The sequence below is a fragment of the Ambystoma mexicanum genome, chromosome 5q, assembly GCF_040938575.1.
Source record: "Ambystoma mexicanum isolate Mex_15411 chromosome 5q, UKY_AmexF1_1, whole genome shotgun sequence".
NCBI lineage: Eukaryota > Metazoa > Chordata > Amphibia > Caudata > Ambystomatidae > Ambystoma > Ambystoma mexicanum.
In genome coordinates, this window is record NC_090933.1 from 351,295,479 (window position 1) to 351,316,493 (window position 21,015).

The following is a 21,015-nucleotide window of genomic DNA, read 5'->3' on the forward strand; positions in this document are numbered from 1 at the left end:
GTCTTTCGCAAAGAAGGCCCTGATGTTCAGTTCTTAAACTCCATCCTTGTGCTATAAAAGCTAGAGAGTGTGCGAAGCTCTACTGTGCCGCCTTGTACCGTGCTGAAAACATGTGGAAGGGAAGCTAACGGCTTGACTATATTGGCATATCATTTCTTGAACACTTTTCTTTTGCATAACATGGTTTCCCACACTATTTGTATTTAGAAGTAAGGATTGGCAATAGGTTTATTAGTATAGGCACTTTTATTTTGACAAGACACCACTAGGACTGCGTTATTATTTAATGGCGTAGCTTGCTTCCATCTTTAGATTTAGGATTAGATTGGCGTTTTACCAACCCATTGAAGTTCAACAAACACCCTTGAACTGCAATCACTTGTGTCTGTTTTACGGTTTGATAACATGCCTTCCTTACACTTTCTAGGATTTTCGCTATGTAAGGTAAATTTGATATAGGTCTGTAGTTGTCTCTAGGGTCTTCTGTAGTTCCTGTTTCATCTTTTAGGAGGGGTTTGACATACGCGGATTTGAATGATTTAGGTTCTATTAAAATGTTATGGGATAGATTCATTAGTAGTCAGAAATATAAGGCTGCCGTTCTGTGGTTGAGGAGTTTTTTGTAGATCACGGTGGGCAAGGGTCTCTGGGCGAACTGGCGATGTTGGTGTCTATTAATTTGCCGAAATTGTCCTTAACTGCTGGTTTCTGGTCGTTCTGAGGGGGGTGTTTGTGGTAGTGCGGCCTGCCTGGATGGTCTGTTGTATTGCTTCTATTTCTGCTCTTAGATGGGTCGTGATTTTGTCATATAGGGTTTGCGATTGTATGACATTTGTTGCAGTAAGACGCGTCTTTGATTTCCTTCATGATTTTGAATATTTCTTTTTGTGGGTTTGTCTGATGTTTGTATTGTGTCAGCTTAGTATGCTTTTTTGGCTTTCAGTGCTGCTGATTTGCATATTTGTTGTTGGTAATTGTTTTTGTCCAATTGGTTGTAGTGTTTTCTCCATTGTTTTTCGAGTTTGTTTTTTTTTTTTTGTTCCTTCAGTTCTCCCATGAACCATCTTGCTGTAATTTTCTTTCAGGTGGGTTTGAAGAGTTTCGCAGGTGCTAATTGATCTAGTGCAGAATGCATGGAAAACACTGAGCAATCCAACTCTGAATCTAGTATGAGGTTAAAATCACCAATTCAAAGGATTCATGAATCAAGTTGTGCATTGATGACTGAATCAGGTCTTGAAAGTAGCAGGGTGATCCAACAGTGGCGAAGTGACCATAATGACTTTGCTACATCGACCTGTGGATGGTATTCCCAGGTTCACAATGCCAGGTGTGCAGTGAAAGCATATCCCCAGGCATAGAACAATCCCTTTCTGGAAAAACTATATATGTCTTAGAATTACCCTCCTCAACAAAACCAAATCCTGGACTGGATCCGGGACGTGGAATTATAGACCTGGGAGGGGTAAAACCATACAGAAGTCCCAGTCCTGCCAGCTAGTCCAGGAAGAATGCTGGAAAACAACCCTGGGCCAGATGGCCCACACCAAAAACAAAAAGGCACTACATATCCCATAAACTCCCTTTCCCAAAAGAGGAAAACCTGGACCGGACCACCAAATGCACTTTGAATCAGGAAGATAGTGGGGAAGACCTGAGTAACCCAGTGAAAGACTTTCTACCCCCCAAAAGGGGAAGTCTTGTGGCAGCAGGAAGCCCAGTGTCACAGAAAACACTCAGTCTTTGAGACAGTTCAAGGGTTCTTTTGAAGGGGGGGGGCTAAAGCCTTCGCCTCTCTCGTGTCTTCCCACAAACCTCCTTGCCAACACACGGTTCGTAATCCCTGGTGTGTGCTGCTGACCAGTACCAACTCTACTGTCTAACACACTGTCTCAAACAAATGACTGCTCCCTAAATGCAGGCCATCGAAACTCCCTCACAGACTTCCTAGGTTCCCTATTTTAACAAGACGTTATCGTCCCAAGGGGACTTTATATTGTGCTTTGCACTTACTCTGATTCAGGATAGATTGGTCATGTCCACTCAGCTCTTCTCCTCTACTCTCACTAGCACTCCCTCCCTCCTACCACCAATTGTTCGTTCAGCTGATGTTTCACTCCTCTACTCATTGCCTCCACCCTGTGATGTAACTTTTTCTCCCACTATAGTTCACTCCTCCTCAACTACTACACAATCCTCCCACTACTACTCACCTCTGCCCACTACTACCACTTTGCCCACTCTCTACAACACACTCGTCTTTTACTCTCACTGCCACTCTCCTTACACTTGCTAAAAGTACTTCACTTAATTCAGATACTGCCCATTCACATAGCATTCTCCTTTAACTCTCTAAACCAACACCTCACCTGACCTGACTTAACAATAGCTCCACGCTCCATCCTGCTGGTCTCTTGGTCCTCTTCCGACCTCACCGAAACCCATCCTGTCCCATTTCCCACTTTTTATAACCCTGCTTAATACTTTATATGCCTGATTGGTCTTCTGCCCCTATCCAATGCCGATTCATCTTCCAGCCCTGGGGAGTGCATGTGCAGCTAAAGGGCATAAACAGCGGTCCACGTACTGCCCACTTCCTCCTCATGGGGTCGCCATTGAACTGTGATGGCGTTATGAAAGTCCCAGCTTTCTCCCTCACCGGGTTCCCGATGACTGGTATACCTCCGTCAGTAGAGTCGCTTGCGAGAGGGTTGTCTTCTGAAGTACGGGAAGGGGTCTATTTATTTTAACTCTTTTTATTGGCATTTATATATTAACAGTCCTACATTTACAGTTTAATTTATCATTTTGTACTCCGGGACCCCCAACCGGCCCATAGAGTCGGGGTTTTCTCAGTAGCACTTTAAGATAGCAGCACCTGTGAGGTGGATGGGGGTGCAGATTAATACTCCAACACCAAATCAATAATGACAACTCAACGGTTTGGCAAAGAGAGTCCGTTTAATGACAAGTACAAAAAACGGGGAGTCTCATTAATATCAGCGGATGCGTGATCTCTCTCGCTTCACAACTCCAATGAACTTCATAAAAAAACACATCATTTATACTAAAAACTCGTCATCACTGACGTGTAACGCTTAAAAGTTGGCATGCAATTCTATTGGTTCAGGAAAGGTAACTTTAATATAGGTACTATATCTGTATATGGTAACGGAGTAAGGGGATTGGGTAAACACTCTCAGGTGGGGCATCTAAGCCCTTCCTTCAAAATGGCTACTGTGGACGTCACCAAATGTATGACGTCCCATTAGTTCTACTAACTATAGGACCAGAGATTACTTGGTCCATTATGATTGGGTTGGCACCAATCCACTCATACTGTTCCACTTTGCCTAGCAGCAAGCAGAATGGTCGGCCAGGTGCAGGGTGCCCCCGAGTTCCCCCCCCAAATTATTTTCACAATCAATCATCACTTTAGTGACCATGTGTCAATTATTTCACTGTGGTTGGCCTCGAGGCTGCATCTCCTGTCTGGAAAAGTTCTGATATCTTCGCCTGGCCCACTGCCATGCGTAGGTGTGAAAGTCTCACTTCTTCTCGCTCGGCTGGTCACGTGATTCAGACACCGTGAATTTGCTTCTTCTTCATATAATTAGTGTATTTGATTTTCGTTTCACCCACCACCTGCCTTCAGTTTCTTATCTTGACCTTTCTGAGCACGATATTCTGTTCTTTGCTTCAATTAACTGTAGCTACTGTTCATCTATTTTAACTGATCCAACCTTGGCTTCTTTGGCACGATTTGCCTCTGCTGAGTTCCGTTTCTGCCGCTTATTCTCGATTTTGTGGCCTTTAGTAACCTTTGGGTTGATTCTGCTTCTTGTGCAAAGTGGAAGTATACTTATATAGCGTGCTTCTTTTGAGGTAGATATGTAAAGGTGGCGCTTGCCGTACTATCTTTCTACTAAGCATAGCAAGCCACACGATTTTCTTAGCTTTCTTGCAGTTCCAAGCATATGTACATGCGTAAACTTGTTGAATATCTTCGTCATGCTTACAGCATTTTTGACATTGTCCTTTCACTTTAGGTCCACAATGTCCCTTGTTCATGGCGTTTCGTCTCTTTACATCATTCTCTGGTCGTCATCTCTTCTACATGTGCGTCAGTCCGGGTGCTTGTGTCGTAACCATTTGTCTTTCATCAAGACGTTTTTGGTTTCTTCAGGGACTGTACTTGGACGATCTTCATTTCGTTTCATTTGTTGATATGGTTTTCTCAATGGGTACCTTACTGTCCATGGTTTCCTTGGTATCGGTACTTCAATAGGCATTGTTCTTCTGTTGGGCACTGGACAGAGCGCAACTGCGGCTCTCTGCTGGTTTATTTGCTCATCATACGTCACATATTTTGGCATGAACGTTCCGGGTCCTTCAAAATGGACGGTTGGAGTGCGGGCTGCACTTGGGACCTCCTTTACAATTGCCATTGTGTTAAGTGCATTTTGTAACAGGTACATGCTTTCAAGAACAAGATAACATAACAAACACAAGCTTTCCTCACACAGTGGGCTAAACAAAATACTGTCTCTTCAATCATTCATGATAAGAGTTCAGGGGTACTTTACTTTACACTCGTTCTCTGTAGCAGGGCCTGGTCTGTATGGTATTATGTCCATTATACACTAAGCGGGCTCAACATCTATCCTGCTTTTTCAAGTGCTCTACGTAATAGTGGTCATCAACAGTTTGTACCTTAGCTTCACAGTGGTTTATCATCTGATGGATAGAACGACGAGAGAAGGCCAGGAGAAAAGGCCTCCTGTGCTCTTTGCAGCTCCGCTGCGAGCACGTTTCCCCACACGCCAGCTGGATGCTGCATCAGCTGTTCTCCTTTCCTTCGGAACAACCGTGTGTTCCAAGGAAATCCCTGCCGCGTGGAGGAGCCCCAAAATGGATGCCGTTGCCATGGAGGCATCCACATCAACAACTGCTGCTGCGTAGTTCACCGCCGCAGGCCCAGGCTCCCATTTGCTGTGTCTGCCTGCCCGCCCCTCCCCTCCTGCTTTAAATGGAGGGGGAGAGGGCCGAGAGGCGAAGCCGATGTGTGAAGGCCAGGAGAAAAGGCCTCCTGTACTCTTTGCAGCTCTTCGCTGCTCGTCTGCCGTTTGCCCAAAACCTACGCCGCACCCAGAAGGTAAGAAGCACTACCCTTGCAAGCTTCTCTCTAACCCTTGCACCACCTCAAGGCGCTTCAGGTTGCGCGCCCGTACTTTGCAAGCCGCAATCAGCTCACAGCCCATTCCCACGAGCACCCGTAATACACGGCTATGCTCACGCACTGTACAACCCTCTTTACTCGCCGATAAGGCCAGGCACCCCCGCAAAACCTCAAAGCCTGCATCCACCTCAAGTACTACCAACACAGCCACCAACAAAGTACTTAACTTTTCGTATAATTATACCGTCTCCATAACCAATGTGATTACAAATGTGTCCACCACCACTGAAAATGAGACCCCCAGTGTAAAATCTGTGATTTGCAATTCTTCTACCACCATTTTGAATGCTGGTGTGCCAAATGCTATGCCACCTGTGTCCACCACCGCTGAAAATGAGACCCCCAGTGTAAAATCTGTGAATTGCAATTCTTCTACCACCATTTTGAATGCTGGTGTGCCAAATGCTATGCCACCTGTGTCCACCACCGCTGAAAAGGAGACCCCCAGTGTAAAATCTGTGATTTGCAATTCTTCTACCACCATTTTGAATGCTAGTGTGCCAAATGCTATGCCACCTGTGTCCACCACCTCTGAAAATGAGACCCCCAGTGTAACATCTGGGTTGTGCATCTCCCCTAACACCCAGAGCTCAACCCCCCCCCTCCACCAAACCCTCTCTCATCATGAACCCCCTCTCAGCCACTATTGAACCCCACCTGAAATGCGCCATGATTAACGCTAGGTCCATCAATGCCCACGCCCTAGACATCCACGACCTCCTAACCTCCCACGACCTAGATCTACTCATGATCTCAGAAACATGGCTACATGAGGCCTCCGGCCCAGCGCTATCCCTCGCCCTACCCCCTGGCTATTCCATAACTAGACAAGACCGCCTCTCCAAAGGTGGAGGTGTAGCAATTATTGCCAGAGACTCGCTCTCTATCAGAAAGGTAGAGAAATCCCTGACCAACAACAACAGCGACTACCTCCAAGTCAAAATAACCCTCTCTCCCCACTGCACCATTACTGTGCACACTATCTACCGCCCTCCAGGCCCAACAGGAGACTTCCAAGCCTCTCTCATCCACCTCCTCTCAGACAACCTCAAAAAACAGTCTAAAGCCATTCTCCTCGGGGATGTTAACCTAGGGCTCCGGGATAGTAAGGACGTAGCAGCCAAATCCCTTGACTCTGCCCTCAATGCTCTAGGCTACAAGAACACCATCCTTAGCCCAACTCACACTCAGGGCAGAACGCTCGACTGGATAGCACAGCACAACTGCCCACTCATCATCACAGGTAACAATCCCACCCCGTGGTCTGACCACCACATCATCACCTTTAGCATCCTCACCACTAGCTCCCCTGCTGCCCCCTTACCTCAACCGCTCCCACCTTGCCTCGCCAGAAGCTCCCGTCAGCTCACTAAGGAAAGGCTACTGCCCTTCCTCCAAGGCCCAGCCTTCAGACCACCTTTTTCATCAGACCCAGAAACACTCGCAACAACCTATGATACTGCCATCAAAGCAGCTATCGACTCCATTGCCCCTCTCAAACCTCGCAAATCCAAACCCACTACCCATTCCAACTCTTGGTTCACCCCTGAGCTCCTCACACTCCGCAACGAGAAAAAAGCCGCACTCACACAGTGGCAAACGTCCCACTCTGAAAAAGAGAAGATGATCTTTAAAGCCCTATCCACCAAATACAAAAAGGCAATCACCCAAGCAAAGGCCAAATCCTTTGAATCCAGAATCTCGGAAGCCCAATCTAGCACAAAAGAAATCTTCGCCATTTTCAGAGAGCTCGAGACACCCACTCCCGCCCCCCAGAATTTCACCAAAGACAAAGACTGGTGTGACAAAATACAAATGGCCATGCAAACCAAATTAAGCCTCCTCAAAAGCAAAATACTAGCCACTAAACAAGCCCTACCCAGTATGCATATCCCTATCCCATCACCTGCCCGGATCCCCCCCTACCCTTCTCCTTCAAACCCATTCAAGAAAAAGACATCATCAACATTATGAGGAACATCAAGCCCTCTAACTGCAAAGGTGATGCATGCCCAGCCTCTATTATCAAAGACTGCACGGAAGCGCTAGCTCCCTTCCTAACAGCCTTTGTGAATGCCTCCTTTACCACAGGGAAAGTCCCCGCCTCCCTCAAGGAAGCTTGGGTCCGCCCTCTTTTGAAAAAACCAACTCTCGATCCCACCTCCCCCAACAACTACAGACCCATCACCACTTTCCCATTCCTCCTCAAAATATTGGACAAAGCAGCCTACTTGCAGGTCCAGCACTTCATTGAAGAGAACAAACTCCTTGGACTCCGCCAATCTGGCTTCCGCCCCAGACACGGGACCGAAACCGCCCTACTTGACTTGAAAAACCAAATGGACGATGCTAGAGACATGGGTAAACCAGCACTTCTCCTACTCCTTGACCTATCCGCGACATTCGACCTCGTGGATCATGGCGTCCTATGCCACCACCTTTCCTCCACTGCCAAATTCTCCCCAGAGGCCACAGCATGGATCACCTCCTTCTTACAAGACAGAACCATGCAAGTATTCGCTGACCTAGCCGCCGCATCACCAACTATTATACTTTGTGGTGTACCCCAAGGTTCCCGTCTCTCCTCCACCCTGTACAACATCTTCACACGACCCCTCTTCCTCATCCTCGACGCTATGGGCATCTCATACACCAACTACGCCGACGAGACCCAGATCCTCCTCACTCTCACAGGTAACTATGACACCGACTCCCTGACCCTCAACAACCTCTACAACACCATCCAAGCCTGGATGGCAGACAACGGACTATGCCTCAACTCTGACAAGACGGAACTCCTCCTGGTAGGTTCCCCCGACACGCTAAAAAATCTAGATGCCCAATTCAGCCACTTCACCATTGACTCCATTAAAATCCCAGTCTCCGATTCGGTCAAAACTCTGGGAGTCTACCTGGACTCCAGCCTATCCATGGATAGACAAGTCAACGCAATAGCATCCGCAGCTGCATATCATGCCAAACTTATCAACGCAATCAGGCCCTTTCTCTCCAAAGAGAACTGCACCAACATAGCCAGAACCATCACCGGCTCCAGGCTAGACTACTGCAACGTACTCTTTCTAGGAACCTCCAACAAAAACTTAGAGAGACTACAAGTAATACAGAACTATGCTCTCCGGGCAGCCCAAGGCATTGCTAAAAGAACACACCTCTAAAGCCAGAAAACTAGCCCACTGGCTCCCAATAAAGGAAAGGATCGTATTCAAAGCCCTAACACTGACCCACAAGTGCATTCACTTCACTGCTCCAGCATACCTCTCTCAAAGGATCCACCCTGTCTCCACTACCAGGCCAACCAGTTCACCGTACACCAACATACTCTCTGTGCCACTAGTAAAAAGAGTAAAAGCGGATGGATCCAGCTTCCCCTATCTCGCGCCCACTCACTGGAATGCCCTACCTCCCACTATCCGTGGTGAGGACTCCCTCACCACCTTCCGCAAAACACTGAAAACGACCCTCTTCACATAAGGACTGACACATCAGCACGAATACTTATCATATATGTTGTAATATACGACCAAATGCAATATTTGTAACAGTATGATTTCTTGTACTATTCATAATGTATCAATAATCGCTATCATGTGTACCATGTAACTAAGTTATTGCAAGTAACAGCGCCTCAATGCCCCTGGGCTGCTTGCGCGCTATATAAATATAAATAAATAAACATGTCCAAGACCACTGTTTTCCAGGATTCAAAAGGTGGCATCAGTATTCACCACCGATCCATAAACTGCGCCAACCTACACTCTGGTGTCTGCTTCCGCCCATAACTCAAATTCCCTATGCCAGCGTGTGTATATCGGGCCTTCAGTCGATTTCCAAGCCATGGCAATGCACCTTTTAGCCAGTATGCACGCCGAGTTCATGAATTTTATGACATGCTTGAACTTACTATTTTCTAGGGTATGCACCCAGCAAACATTCCTTCGGGTTCCATGCATATCGAGCGACCACCGCCCTCCTGCAAGCATGCTCTATCCACGCCCAAAACTCCTGCGTCTTAACGCATCCCCAAAACATATGGATTAAGTACGCCCCCACACCACCACACCAAGGGCATGCTGGTTGCGTATTATTGAATTTAGCTACCCTTCATGGCGACATGTAGGTGCGGTACAACACATTCAGCTGCATTTGTTTGAAGCAGGAGTTCCTAGACACCTCCCGGGGGTATTCCAATATGCGTTCCCATTCCTTCTCTCCTATGCTTTCCACCAGTTCCACCTCCCAACGTTCCTTTAACGCAGTACTCTTGGGGTTGGGCCTATCTGCTAAGGCACCATAAAGTCTGGATACTGGTTTCCAACCATCCCCCAGATTGTAGAATAGGGTCAACATTGAGTTTGTTGCTGGTTCCTCTAGCCATTTCACCCCCTACTCCTCTCATTCTCATGTACCATAAAAACTGCCCCTTTGGAAGCCCTTCTTTATACAGTAATGACTCAATTTCCCTATGAAGTCATTCTTGCCCCATGCACCAGACCCCCGATCACTCTGCGTAGCCGCCCAGCTAATATTGTCATCAAGATTTTCTTATCGTAGTTTAGCATGGCCAATGGGCGGCAAGATTCGCATTCATCAGTGGCTTTCCCAGGTTTGGGGATCGGGATCACCAGAGTCTCCCTCATACTCGCCAGGATTTACCCATGCACTTGCGCGATCTGAATGACACTTGGCCTAGTAGGATTGTTGTCCGTCTTCCCTTTGCGCCCCCCCCCGCCTCGTCGCGCCTTGAAACACTTGTGTATAGGCGCGTTACAAATGCAATGCCATATATCATATCAGGAGCTCGCCTTTCACGTAGGCCTCAGAAAACACCTTGTGCAACACTGGGGCCACTGTCGACACGTACGTTTTATAGAACCCCAGTGGAAGCCCATCACTGCCCAGGGTCCTACTAGTAGCCAGCGACTTAATCGCTTCACCCATTTCCTCGATAGTTATTTCCTGATCTAACGCAGCCTGGTTTGTTATACCCAGCATGGGCAGCCCTATTTCTTCCAGGGTACCCAATATGTCATCTTGGGGAACCAGATACTCATGCCTGTATAGCTGGAGTAAATTTTAGCAAACATGTAATTGATTCCCTGTTGTGTTCTGCACACACTGCCCTCCTCATCTTTAAGTTCTGTGGTTAGGTATCTCCGATGTTCCCTCTTACATAACCTCGCCAAACGTCTGCTCGATTTGTCCCCTTCCACGTGTGCCCTAGTGATTGTGACTTTGTGATAACATTTTGACAACCTCCCCCAGGCTTCTTGGCAGCATTGCCTGGCATCAGCTAGTTTCACCTCACCAGCATGTAGGCCTGCCTCCTGCCTTTCCATATCTTGAATTTCCTCTTATAATTTCTGTAGTTCCACCCTCAATGTTTTCCGGATGCCCCCCATACTGGCAAACATTTCCACTCGCACTACCACTTTCAGCGTCTCCCATACTATGCCCCATGCCTTCACACTGCCCACATTGTGTTTAGGTACTACTCCACTCTAGTTTTCAGCCCATCTCTAAAGATTTAATCCATCAAGGCATCAGTAGGCATGCGCCACAGCAGTATGGTTGGCCCTTGGCCTATTGCCTTCCATTCCAACAGTAACGGTGAGTGGTCCTAGATTGTTCTGCCTAGATAGTGTGCCTCTTCCATTTCCGCCAGTTGAGTCCCACCCACAAACAGTCTATTCTGGTGTATAGGCAATGGGGCAAAGAATAGTAAGAATAGCTCGTATCTTCGGGGTGTAGTTCCCTCCATACGTCCACCAGGTCAAGGTTGCTAAGCGCTACGTTGAGTGCCGAGGATGCCAGACCAATGTTACTCCTAGGCGGGGATGACCAATCTAGGCCTGGGTCCCTGACGCAATTAAAGTCACCCCCCCAAATGAGGAAGCATTCTTGATATGGTGCTTTCCTGGTTGGGGGAAATAAGAGTTGAATAAACATACACCCATATGATCTATGTGCCCCGTTAAGATCAGGTACCTCCCGTCTTTCTACGCATCCACCCCCAGCATTTGGACCGGCACAGTGGCGCTGATCTACGTGAATACCCCTCTAGCGTACTGGAGTATGCCTCCCCATATCCCTGCCCCCCAGCTTGTTTGACCTTTGCAATTTCCCCCTCCTTTCTACGCAGGTAGGCGCCCACCCACCTCACATTCCATATCAATACCTTTATGTTAGTTGCCATATTCGTACATAGTACTTGCTTACAGCCCTCCAGTGTCGATCACCCAGTTACATCCCATGGTGACATCCGTATCAATGCTCCCTCTCAGTTTTCTTCCCCGCTTCCTTCCGCTAACCCCTTCAAATAGGGTATCTTCTACATGTGCCCCCCTATGTGAGAAACGTATAACCGTCCCAATAAACAAAACAAAACATTTGCGCCTAGCGGCTGCTCTCTTGGCACATCGCTTGGGTGCCCCCGCACCTTTGAAGCCTGTCCGGGCCATTGTGTGCGAGAAAATGGGTGTTAGCAACAGTCAAACACTAAACTATGCGTGGGGTGGACCTCCAAGCCGAGTGCAGGTGGCCCAACATTGCCCCGCCTAATTAAGGAACAGCTGATGTGGTGTAACTAATTACCTTCTTAATCTCAGCGACCCATGGCAGCAGTGTGGCAAACTACAAGGTTCCCCTCCCCCACAGCCCACGTGTTCCCCTGCGATACAGCAATCTTCTCATTACGTGCCGTGTTCCACGCCACCGTCTAAGTTGTTGTGCTCCAACCACATATTGGCCGCTGCCAGAGTTTCAAGGAAGATTGCTCTACCCTTGTAAATCACCTTGAGCCTTGACGGATACTAAGCATGTATTTGTCATTCAACTGGCGAAGTTTAGCTTTAAATCGGCACAAAGGCGTTCCTGGCTCTCTGGACTGCTGGTGTGTAGTTCGGGTAGATGGCTATCTTGGAATTATCTTGTTTTACCACTCCATCTTCCCTTGAGTATTTCAGTATTACTTCCCTGTCTTGAAAGTTTAACATTTTGCAATCATTGGGCGTGGGTGCGAACCCGGCGGCAGCCGTTTCTGCAGGGATCTATGGGCTCGTTCCACCACAAATCCCTGTGACTGATTGCTTGCGCCTACTTCTTGTAGTAGCAAGTTCTCCACATATCTTGTGGGATTTGGGCCTTCCAAGCCCTCCGGAATCCACAGCAGCCCAACGTTGTTCTGTCGGGCCCGCCCTTCCGCGTCTTCGGATCGGAGTACTAACACAGTGTTCCTCCTTTCCAGCTCCTTCAGTCTGATTTCCAGGTCGGTCGTGGTCTTTCGGGTTTCTTTCAGGATGGTCTCAGTGGTCGTAACTCTCTCCAACAGGTTGCATACATCCTGTCTCAGCAGCTGCAGGTCGACCTTGAACTTCATCTATTCTTGTTTCCAGCGACGACCTTTATCGCCGCTAGCACCAGGTCCTTGGAGACACCAGAACCTGGTACCTCCAGTTTATAGTAGCTTTGTTTTTCCCTTTAGTTGGGGACATGCTTGTGCTCACCGTAGTGGGATCAATCAGTCGGCCCTGGCTCAGCACTTGATTTTTGCATAGTAGCACTATTTCCTAGCTGCTTCGTCCACAGCATCATTGCACCGTACTGCCCATCAGAAGCGTTTGTGTCAGTCCCTTTTCAGGCTGCCAGGCCACGCCGTCGCTATTCCCTTCAAGCCCCTTGTACAGCACTTCCTCCCGACCTCGGCCGACGATTTATGTCTCTCCGTATTAGTCAGTGACAGGGGCTGCGTCCTCTTTCTTACCCCGGCTCTGTGGTGCAGACCAAGCCAGGGCTCTCGTTGCAGTGGTACTCCAAATGTCCAGCCTTGCGGAGTTATGCTGCCCAGTTTGCACCGTCACCAGTGTTACTGTCCTGGCTGCCCCAAAGTCTGTGGCTTCGTTGTTAGGGTACTCCTCTGTCATCCAAGTCTGTGTGCACCCTAGGTACCACTCCTCTCACCCAGGTCCACTACCGGCGGCTCCCATGAGCAGATCTCTGCTGCACGCAGTAATGTCAACAGCGTATCACCCTTGGATCAAGCTGCCCAATTTTTTTATTTTTTAAAAACATTTTTTAAACAGCCCTGACTGAGGCTGCTGCAGCCCTTACTCGTTTCTCAGCCACTCTTCTAGTGGTTTTGTCCCTGATCCAGAGTCCACCGGGCCACACCCCAGCGTTCTGCAGCATCCAGTCCAGGTGGGGTGGCAGTTATTGCCAACCTGTTAGTTACAACATACGTACATTACCTCAGCAATGGATTTTTAAGTCTCACATGCTGTGCGGTACTAAAGTGTTGTCTGATGGGCCTGTGCACCGAGCCACCGATGTAGCCCACACCCATTGACCTCACCAAACGTGTAGTCCAGCTCTGCGGGGTTCGTTCCACTCCACCCAGGTGGCCGCGTACCCTTGACTAACACTCACTGTCACGTCCGCCGGGCGGATCACGTGGCTGCTCTATTTACGTTTCTTGGAGATTCAGGCCCACTCAGTCTCTCACCCCTCAGCCTCCGAAACTAGAGAGTCTGCATAGGTAGGGCTGCTTGTGAAACCTGGAGACAGGACAAGGAAAGCCAGGTACTAAAAATACAGAAAAGGAAGGAGACTGAAGTGATGAACAAAAGGCAGGTGAAGAGACCTGGGCACAGCCCTAGTCGAGGAAAGGGCAAAGGAAGCAAAGGCAGAGGCCTTTCACGGGTAAACAGGAGGTAAAGACGAATGCTCTGACCAAAGGGAAAGCAGAGCAGATTAGGGCCGAGGCACTAACAAGAGAAAGAAAGGGTGCTGGCCCAAACACAGATGGAGGAAGTGACGAGAGGCATCAGAAAATGAAATGGTGGAGACCTTAGTCTAGGAGAAAGATGTTGGCGAGAAGTTAAAGGTGAAGCAAGAAAAGGTCCTCTGGGGACTAACCCAGGAAAGAATACCATACAGTGTCCTTGTGAAGTGTCAGTTGACAATATAACAAACTTGGGTCCAACTTGGGTCCTTCCTTTCATCTATTTTCCTCTCGACTTGTGGTGTTCCCCAGGGGTCTAACCTCTCGCCCTGGATTTTCAACCAATACCTGGCAACTCTCGCCCACCTCATTGCCACCATCTGCTCAAATTTCCAGTGCTACACTGATCACACAACTCATTTTCAGGCTGCCCTCTGCCGCCACCTCTCCCTCTCTCATCTCTGATTGCCTAACGGCCATTCAAGATTGGTGTGCCCGCCAATGATCTATGTCTGAATGGCAGCAAGACAGAGATCCTCCTCATCGGCACACCTTCACCACCATTTCCCCTCACTCTCTGGCCGGCCTCCCTTGGCCGTCCTCCTACCCCCACCTGCAAGTCTAAGAATCTCTGGGTCATCTTTGACTCCACCCTTTCCTTCTCTGCCCACATCTCCGAGGTCTCTAAAAAGTCAAATTTCCTACTGCACCTCCTCAGAGGTACTCTGCCTTTCCTCTCCTTCCCCCAGAAGCTCATGGTATCCCAAGCTCTGGTTCTCTCTAGCTTGGACTATTGTAACAGCATCTTTCTATATCTACCTGCCTCTACTCTCCGTCCTCTGCAACTAATCCAGAACAGGACTGCGAGACTTGTCCTTGGCCTCAAGCCCTGAGATCGTATCTCTCCAGCTCTGACATCTCTCCATTGGCTCCCAGTGGATGCAAGGATTAAATTAAAAACCCTCTGCATTTCCACAAGGCTTTCTGGGGCCTGGGTCCAAAATACTTTCAGCTATCCCTCCACAAATACCTCCCCTCTCAAGCTCTTCGCTCAGGGTCGGACTGGGACAAGAAATAGGCCCGGTCACCCAAAATAAAGTGGCCCACCCCTCACGACCCTTGCCCTCTGATGACATCACCGGAAGGGATGTCATTTGACCCCCACCCCAAAGTGACATCCCGGGAAGCGATGAAACACGACCTTTCACCCCTTGACAAAACAGGAAGTGGCATCAAATAGCATTGTTCCCAAGTACACTAAATTACTGTGAAACCAAGCAGAAGTCCAAGGCCCAATGATAACATGTTATTGTATAGCACTTACGCTTAAGCTCTTTTTTATAGAACAAACATGCATACAATATCACCCAACCTGTCTTGGTACTCATTTATCGACCTAAGAAGGATGAAAGGCTTTTTGAAAAAAAAAAAATAAAACATTTTCAAAACTGGCCCAGGCATGGCCAGAAACCGGCCCCCAGTCCCGAGGGACGATTTCGGCCCGGCCACGGGCCAAAAGGCCAAGGGGCCAATCCGACACGGTCTTCGCTCCTCTACCTCCAACTCCCTCACGGTCAGTCGTTTTTCAAAGCAACGAGCTGGGGGTAGAACTCTGTCTTCGGCTGGGGCCTCCCTCTGGAACAGCCTCCCTGCCACTCTAAAACTTGAGGAGAACCATCTCTGGTTCCGGAAGCACCTCAAGACCTTCCTCTTTTCTTCCGCCTTCGATCCCCCTCTCCCCTGCTGATCTGTTCTCTCTTGGCACCGTGCACCTGGCCACCCTCTGTCCTCCGGGCCCAGGTACCTGCTCACCCTGCCACCCTCCCGTACTGCCTCTGGGCCACCCCTTGCACTGGGGTCTGTATCTGTACCCATACAGCACCCCCCTTTTTCTTCCTGCACTTATCAGACCTACCCCGTCTGCTGCCTTAAACCTAGCACTTGCAAATTGCTGGCTGCACTAGCACTGTTTGTTGCCTTTATTATTTATGTATTGTTATTTATCTGTTTCTCCTCTACTTCGCACTTTCCACTTCTCCCCCCTTCCATGCACTTTTCCCCTCCCCCTCTCCCATGCACTTGCGTGTTCTCAATGCCACTGGGCCTAGTAAGATTGCTGTTTTGTTCTCCCCTGTTACCCTCCCTTGCCTTGTCGCGCTCTGAAACAGTTGTGTACGAACGCGATAGAAATAAAATATCAATTTCAATATCAACCATTCTGACACCTTAAATAAAAGGCATGCAACTGAATACACTCATTGCTTGATTTGTTTCAACTTGTGACACAACACTGGGACCACATACATTTAGGATGAGTACGTTGTGCCGTGCCAGCATATCCATAACCCCTAGACATCTGTCCTGTGAATCACACACCGGGGTGATTGATGTATAAATAGGGACATGCACCCCTAACAAATGAGGAGTGTAATAAAAAATTCCCATGTGTACCCCAAAGGAGACAATTACTCTGTCTGCTCTCAACCAGGTGATCCGATTCTGGCTGGGTATATTAATGTTTTCTCTATCTTCTTGTCGTCTCTCAGTCACTGAATGCTCCTTGTTTAACAATACGTTAAATCCATTGATATTTACATAGCATTTAGAGCGCCTCCTTGCCCTGGCCTCCCTGGGCACCATGCAGGGCATATACTAGAAGATTTGTTCCCACATACCTGCGCATATTTTCTCCAGCAAGCAGACCCTTGCATCTGAATGGTGAACAGAAACAACTACCCAACTCCCAGACCCCTCCCACACTGCACACCTCAAAATACCAGTCCCTACCACCAAGTGAAAAAGCAAATAGGAAACCAGAACATTAGAAACATCCAGGACGACATGCATGGGTCAGAGGCACCCTCATCACATGGGCTCACCTTCCACAGTCCACTTGAAGGAGCAGGTCATGATCCCATTTACTTAACAAAAAGAAGACATTCATCCACTCTTATTTAGACTATACATCATATGACCATGTTTGCATGTTCACCATTACCTGCATTTGGCAAATGTGGATATTACACATTACCAATACTTTAATCAAGAGTGCATTTCAGATAAATCGTGAACATGTGAACTAACAGATATGTATATTGGAGCCACATGATCATCATCTAGGGATCGGATTCCCTGGGATCGATTCAGTACATTGTAATGCTTGCTCTGGACCAGTGTAAAAGAATGAGATCAAATCTGCTACAATGCACAGTTTTGCTGGAGAGATCCTTGACTAAAGCAGTCTCTTATTCCTTAGGGCTTTTTAATCCGATTCAAATTGTTTACGTACTCGCTGGAATCTAGGACTTAAGTCAGGAAAATGTTTTAAAGTAGTCTACCCTAACTAGACATCCCTTAGTTCCCTTGCTCCCCCCGAAGGACCTGATCTAAGTTGGGGTAATTTAGCACCCTTAAATGATGGATCTAGAGGCCAAAATAGCAATGAGCCCATTCAAAGATTAACAATGGGGAGAGAGTTATCTTGGGTAGCTGTTCAGGAATGAGCTTCTTGAGGAATGTCTCAATTTTCCAAGACTCTGCCCCATCGCTCAATCCAAGAATACTTAAGTTGCACCTTCTAGAGCAGCCCTCTAGGTATTAGACTTTCTCCAACAGTGCTTTGAGCTAATTCCTAATGGTATCCACCACTTTGGTCACCCTAGACATGCCATTTCCTATTACTATAATTCTGTTCTCTGCCTCCTTGGTAAGCACAGCAAGATCAGTCAGCTTACTATGAATGGCATCCACCCCAATAACCACTTCGTCAATGTTTGTCCTAAGATATGCATGACCAGTCTCGAGCTCCAACATGATCTCACTTCATAGAACAGTAAGAGACCTGTTGCCTGCCTCCACAATATCTGCCAGCATTGCAGAAGCAGGCACTGTGTGGTTAAGGAATGCAAACTGCTGCTGTGCCACCTGGCCCTCCTCTAGAGCTTACTTGGCTCCCTTAGTCATCTCAAAGTATATGGCGTAGGTGCACATCCACTGCGCAGGGTTACGGGCAGCCTTTCCTACACAGCCCTACCACAGCAGCTCATGTTGTTACAGGGAAACAACATTGCATCAGGCCGCAGGACCCGGGATCTATCGCCATAGGATTGCCCTACTAGTAGCAGCCTTCTGGCTTGGCCTTTTCACTCACTTGCTGCCTGTGCCTTTCACTCTCTCCCAAACAAGCTCACCCAACAAAGAGCGCCCCTCCACCGAGGAGCTCAGAATACCCCAGATGCTCCCAGATCCTTTTGCACATGACCCCCACATGATGCACACAACAGAGGCAGATGTGGCCCCCCACTCTCCTCACCGTCCCTCCTCTGGAGTCACAGGATCCAGGGCAATGCTCCTCCAACCAACTCTGCTCATCCACAGGTGGCTGACATGACCCCTACAACAGTCCAGGAGCCAGTTTCTCCCTTGTGGACAGACTACTCTGGTCTTTCTGTCATCATTTTGAGGGTGTCTTAGCTAGCAATATTAGCACTGCTTGCAGCCACCTTCAGTGTTATCCGAGTTCGTAAAGGGTGCTGACAAGTTCTCTATGCCTTCTCTGCCCAAGGTTGATGCCAAAGGTCACAATTTATATTATAATAGGTTCAGAGAAAGAGGTAGCCCTACACTTCTTCACTCAACCGGCATCACATGACCTTCTCCCCAATATCTTGAAAGGAAATATAATCTATGTAATTTAGGGGCAGGGATAGATTCCACACACAAATCTTGCTGGCTGCATCCTGCTGTGCTGTTCTCCCTGTACCAGCGTCAAGTTGGTTCTTGGCTTATTACAAGAGACTGTGCGGCAGCTCCTCCTAGGTGCACCAGCCAGGGTGCACCAGACATGCAACTAACCCCCATTGTTCACAAACACTACATGTCCATCCAGTCTAGCACAGAGCATCCTGTGTAGAGGATGAGTCCCACCAACCTTTTGAGGGAGGGGACTTGGAGGCAAAGCCACACTTTCACCAGATGTTTGATACAAATACCTATTCATGAACATGGGGGTGCTCGACAGCCTGTCCAAGTTCTGAGAATTAACAGAATCCAGTAGTAACAGTGAAAAAGTGTTAACTACCCCCATACCAATCTAGAAAATACCAATTTGAAGAAAATAAATAATTGTACCTTTATTACTGGTGATCTGATCTGAAGCACGGCAAGCTTCCTCTCAGCAAGAAAATACACTAAAAATAAAAAGAAAGGATCAGTGTGTTACCCTGTGAAGCAATGTTCTTTGTGAAATGTGGACTACTTCAAATTACAATCTCAATGCAAATTGGCTAGAAGTCTTACCGGATCAACACAATTGCTTGCAAGCAATAAGCAAACCTGTAAATGGGTCAAGTTGGCCAAAACCAACAAGTCATGTTTTTTTTTCCTTGTCACATTTAGAAGAAATGTTCTTCAGATGGCGAGTATATCTCTTTGTTATTACATGACCATAGCTGTACATACTATGCAGTGTGCCTTACATTGACATCCCCATCAGCAAAAAACACACAAGTCATGGTCTACTCACTTCAATTTAATTGCTTACATTTGGTTACTATGATTAGTTTATTGGCATATTTCTTCCAGTAAATTCATAGGTTGGACTATGCCTCCTGGGCCTCTGTGCTTAAATGAAGTGACATAGTATGGCAAGATGCATCTGGCCTCAAACATAAAATTACAAGAACACCTGATCAACTAGACAAGTACCTACTAAACCCCTGACTGGTTTTTCTCTTTGGTATGGACCATACAACAAATGAACACTAAATAAATCTGTCTTTGCATAAAGAAAATGTAGTATTATTTACAAATTCCATGTAAATGCTCAAAAAACGCACCCCCATGCGGCATACCCATATAAGTGTGGTAGCATCAATAAAAGGAGAATCAACACAACGTTTTTAGTGGTAAATGAACATGCATGAAAAACCATCCAAAGCCATATCTTTATGAAGATGGTATTACTCCTCCCCAATTACAAACCAAACAGATTTCAGTCCTCTATACAAATCCAGACTTTAATCAGGGGGAAACGTATTTTTTTTTAAACGTCATTTAAAAAAAAGTCTGCTACAAACAAAATAAGGCAAGATGCCCCACTTATAATGTATAATCGGAAGAAATGTAAGATCAATTGATCCGTCTAGAAAAAAAAAATCAGGATCTTGATCAGCTCAGTACTTAATAATGAATATATCAAGAAGTGTAACCTTAAATTATATTACTAATATCAATCTGCCAGTCATCGGACTCCTACAGTAGTAGCGTTACTACCATTGTGAAACTAGCTTAAGAGCCATCTGGACTCCAAACGACTTACAGACAAAAGGGAGATTACCCTAGAACTAGATCATTCACAAACAATATTTGGAGAATAACTTCATAGGGTAAAAACCCTTATATGGATCAATGAGCTTAATTAATGCATATACCTATACTTTATATTAAAACCCTACTCGTAAATTTGTAATATTAACATTGTGTCTGTGTACACTGATAACATGCTCTTACGACACGCACACCTAATACATGCTTACTACACATAACATGTAGACGCATGACAAGTGCTCTCACAAGCGCATACCGCATGTGCTCCTACCACACATGCTACTACACAAACTTACGACCACACTTAACACACTCCAATAACATGTGCTCCTGGGACCCATGCTGCTAGAACATGCGCTCCCTACAACACATTCCTAGAATACATGTTACAATGACAATCACACCTACTACACACACACACACACACACATCCTACACATAACATGTGCTCCTACGACACATGGTTCTATGACACACATTCTTACAACACATACTCCTACCACACAGGTGCCTACAACATGTGCTACAATCACGTACACAGAGTGTCTTAGTTTTACTGTTCGTACATTACACAATTAACATCCCCTACAAACTCACAAGAAGGCCAAATCACAGACGACTTTGCCATCAGCTTTAAAGTGATGGAATAAATGTACAATTTGCATACAAAAATGTACACTTTAGGAGGCATTCAATGCATGAGCATGGAGGT

The 21,015-nt window shown here is 47.1% G+C and overlaps 1 protein-coding gene across 1 annotated transcript in view; it reads right to left on the bottom strand.

Annotated features, from left to right (window-relative positions):
• The window catches only part of PSMG2 (proteasome assembly chaperone 2), a 299,366-nt gene that overhangs the window by 191,852 nt on the left and 86,499 nt on the right, over nucleotides 1–21,015 (bottom strand). Inside the window, exon 3 of the mRNA XM_069620829.1 lies at nucleotides 19,107–19,165. Within this exon, the coding sequence (XP_069476930.1) occupies nucleotides 19,107–19,165 (59 nt within the window). The remainder of the gene's footprint in view (nucleotides 1–19,106; nucleotides 19,166–21,015) is intronic.